At 48.1% G+C, this 3930-nt stretch overlaps 1 protein-coding gene across 2 annotated transcripts in view; it reads left to right on the top strand.

Moving 5' to 3' along the window:
- Positions 1-55: 55 nt before the first annotated feature.
- The window catches only part of RBMX2 (RNA binding motif protein X-linked 2), a 9231-nt gene continuing 5356 nt past the window's right edge, over positions 56-3930 (top strand). The window contains exons 1-4 of one of the 2 annotated variants that reach the window (XM_007450462.1): positions 56-101; positions 159-177; positions 324-439; positions 1768-1819. In XM_007450462.1, coding sequence (XP_007450524.1) covers positions 56-101; positions 159-177; positions 324-439; positions 1768-1819 — 233 coding nt within the window. The other variant, XM_007450463.1, reaches the window with a different exon arrangement.

Here is a 3930-nt window from a genome sequence, read left to right as displayed (position 1 = left end):
CCGGCGCGGCGCAAGTTCCGCGGAGACCAATGGGCGCGCGGCGCCGGGACTGCGCATGCGTCTTACGGCTTCTCCCGGAAGTCGCTTCCTAGGCTCTGAGCGTGAAGTCCGTTCCTAGCTTCTGAGTGTGAACCCGCAGAGATGAAGTAAGGCCCCAGAGCTTCCCTCTGAGGGGAGGTGTCGGGGACGGGCAGCCGGAGGTGGCCTACCGGGGCTGAGGGGCGGGAGAGGCGGGGAGACTAGAAAATTAGTCCCCCAGTTTTGCTCTCCTTTACCTCAGGCCGGGCCACGCTTACTTGTGCGCTTTTCCGCTCCCTGTGCAGCCCTTTAACTAAAGTTAAGCTGATCAACGAGCTGAATGAGCGTGAGGTCCAGCTGGGGGTAGCGGAGAAGGTGTCTTGGCACTCCGAGTACAAGGACAGCGCCTGGATCTTCTTGGGTGAGGCCCACATCTTTCTCCCATAGGGCTCCTCATTCTCTCCTGACCTGCTCCCTAACATTTCAGCGTTCCCGCCCTTCAGTCCTCCCGACATACATCACTCACTTTTATTTCCTTCCAGTCTCTGCTTGTGAATCCGTTTTCCATGTCTTTTCTCTCCCCCATTTCTAGTGTTCTCTCTCTGTCAAGTCAGTGCTCATGATAGGTACTGCTTGTCATTCACTATGCTAAGAATTGTGCCACTTGGTTTCTCAGAGACTTTTTTTTTTTTTTTTTTCCTGTTCCTACTAGTTAGAAACGAGACAGAATTCCCATAGAGTAATTGTGCAGGCTCAGCGGCCATGGCTCACGGGTCCAGCCGCTCCGCGGCACGTGGGATCTTCCCGGACCGGGGCACGAACCCGTGTCCCCTGCATCGGCAAGCGGACTCTCAACCACTGCGCCACCAGGGAAGCCCTCAGAGACCATTTTTATCACCCCTGTCCCCCCATTTATACAGCTAAGGAAACTGAGGTGCAGAGAAGTTAATAGACTTCCTTCCACATAGCTAGTAAGTGGATCAGCCAGAACTATGGGATTCTAGAACTCATGGTCTTAGCCCCTGTCCCATATTACTGCCAACTCCCTCCCACCCCATTCCCCTTCCCTCAGAATTTATTTTCCTCATCTAATTAGCTCCTGCCTTCTATCCATGGTCATATCACTATCTCTGTATTCACTTGTGTCACATCCAGTAATTTGACAGGTTATTCAAAGAGGTTATTGCACCAGACATTGTGCTAAGCATTTTATAAACATTGTTTTATTTAATTCTTATAACAGTTCTGTGAAGAAAGTACTAATATCCCCATTCTACTGATGAGGAAGGAAACATTTGCAGGGGAATTTATTTCCTATGAAATGCTTACCAATTGACTTTATATTCCTTAGTCTGTGTGAGTTGGGGTTAATATTTGCATATTTAAACTGATTTTGGATCTTAGCTGTTGAATTTGTAGATAAAGAGCACATGAGTTCAAGATATGTTTATGGAATCCAAGTTTTGTGCTGGAAACTATCTGCTTTGTCCAGAAGATTTTGGGTGTGAGGAGGATTAGTTTGGTTAGGGGTGACCCCGATCTTTCCACTCAAAGTTAATCACTGTTTTTTCTGTACTACTGCTACATCTTCTATGTGTTTCTGTCATTGCATCAGACTGTGAGTTCTTTGAGGGCAGGCCCTGTTGTTTACTCTTCTTTGCACCCCCAGTGCCTGGCTGGAAGCATGCATGGCACATAGTAGACACTTGGTAAATGTTTGCTGAACTGGAATGTGTTTTTTTCTTCTAGGAGGGCTTCCTTATGAGCTGACTGAAGGGGACATCATCTGTGTGTTCTCACAGTAAGTTCCCTTTCATTTTCTGCCTTCTCAGTCATCAGAATAGTTTGCTTCCATAATTCATTTTATGGCATCACAAAAACCATTTATTTTAATTCTAGGCTGACCAGCCTCCCTGCACGGGGAGGGCTGGAGCTTCTGCTCTAGTTTAGATCAGTCCCAGGACATGGTGCTGGTACTCTCCTAATGTGGAAGATCCAAGAAGTTGGATGATTTAGGAGGCTGTCTTGGGGATTCTGGTCTATTTTCATTACTTTTTCACTGAGACCTACACTGGAACAGGCTGGAACTCCCAGGAAGGTACTGTGTTGGCCCATCTCTTCGGGCTCCTACAAACCCATGGTAACTCTTGATCACGGGACCCTTCTGGGCACACACCTGTGTGACATTGTAGGATTAGGGCAAAGCACAGAGGAATTGGGAAAAAAGCAAGAGGTTTAGGCAATAGTTGGCTTGCTTTGTTTTTAGATTAGGGTAAGGTTAGTGAGCAGAGCCAATCTCTTTAACTGGAGGCTGAGAATCACAGGCTGCTGAGGAATAAGAATGTATAGGAGAACCTTATATTCTTCATTCTGCTATGGGACGATAGCAGCAGCACTGGGTGGGAGAGGGTCTTGGCAGCTCACACTAGTAGTGGCAGCTGGTAGGAGAGGTGTTGGGCACAACCCCAGAGCTACATAGAGTAGTTAGTCCATAGGGCCAGAGGGCCTTGGCAGCTCACAGGAGCAGAGGGCCATGACCCCTGGGCTGTGTAGCCCTCAGGGGAAGAGGACCATGGTAAAAGGGGTTGGGCAAGCAAACATGGCTAGCACACCCTGGCAGAGTCATTGCCATGGCAGGGCATGGTTGGGCCTTCCAATGGGCAGAGGGCCCTGGCTGAGTGGTTGGGCAACTTAGGGGGCAGCAGGTTCTGGCAGAATGGTTGGGCAGCATATAGGGCAGAAGGCCATGGGAAAGAAATTGGGCAAGAAGAAGGCCATGGAGCCTCCCTGGTGGTGCAGTGGTTGAGAGTCCGCCTGCCGATGCAGGGGACATGGGTTTGTGCCCCGGTCCGGGAAGATCCCACATGCCGCAGAGCGGCTGGGCCCGTGAGCCATGGCCGCTGAGCCTGCACGTCTGGAGCCTGTGCTCCGCAATGGGAGAGGCCACAACAGTGAGAGGCCCGCGCACCACAAAACAAACAAACAAACAAACAAAAAAACAAACAAAAAAAAATCAAAAAAAGAAGAAGGCCATGGTAGAAGGCCCTGAGAGGGACAGAGGCTGCTTCCTCCAACTCCTGGGTATTGGGAAGTTCACAGCAGGTACAGCCTATAATTTCCACCCCTTTGTGATACCTCTCCCTGATCCAGCCTTCCATCTGGGAGCTGTTTTTGTCTTATTTGCATTGAGTGTGTTTATTTCACACAGCTAGTGTGTGTGTTTATTCCCATTCTCTGTTCTGGCTATACACGTTGCTCTCCATGAAGATTGCCTTTGCAATTGATAACAGTGGCTTTCAAAAAGTATTTTGTTTTCTGATTATCAGAGTAATGTATAGTCATTATAGAACATTTGGCAATACCCTGAGAAAACCATAATTCAAGAAGAGTCATGTACCGAAATGTTCATTGCAGCTCTGTTTACAATAGCCAGGACATGGAAGCAACCTAAGTGTCCATCAACAGATGAATAGATAAAGAAGATGTGGCACATATATACAATGGAATATTACTCAGCCGTAAAAAGAAACGAAATTGAGTTATCTGCAGTGAGGTGGATGGACCTAGAATTTGTCATACAGAGTGAAGTAAGTCAGAGAAAAACAAATACCATATGCTAACACATATATATGGAATCTAAAAAAAAAAAAGGTCATGAAGAACCTAGGGGCAAGACGGGAATAAAGACGCAGACCTACTAGAGAATGGACTTAAGGATATGGGGAGGGGGAAGGGTAAGCTGTGTCAAAGTGAGAGAGTGGCATGGACATATATACACTACCAAACGTAAAATAGATAGCTAGTGGGAAGCAGCCACATAGCACAGGGAGATCAGCTCAGTGCTTTGTGACCACCTAGAGGGGTGGGATAGGGAGGGTGGGAGGGAGGGAGATGCGGGAGCGGGGAGATGTG

Source organism: Lipotes vexillifer, unplaced genomic scaffold, assembly GCF_000442215.2.
Source record: "Lipotes vexillifer unplaced genomic scaffold, Lipotes_vexillifer_v1.1 scaffold215, whole genome shotgun sequence".
In the NCBI taxonomy this organism is placed as follows: domain Eukaryota; kingdom Metazoa; phylum Chordata; class Mammalia; order Artiodactyla; family Lipotidae; genus Lipotes; species Lipotes vexillifer.
The sequence above is the reverse complement of the archived record's forward strand: the minus strand, read 5'-3'. Positions and strand labels throughout refer to the sequence as shown.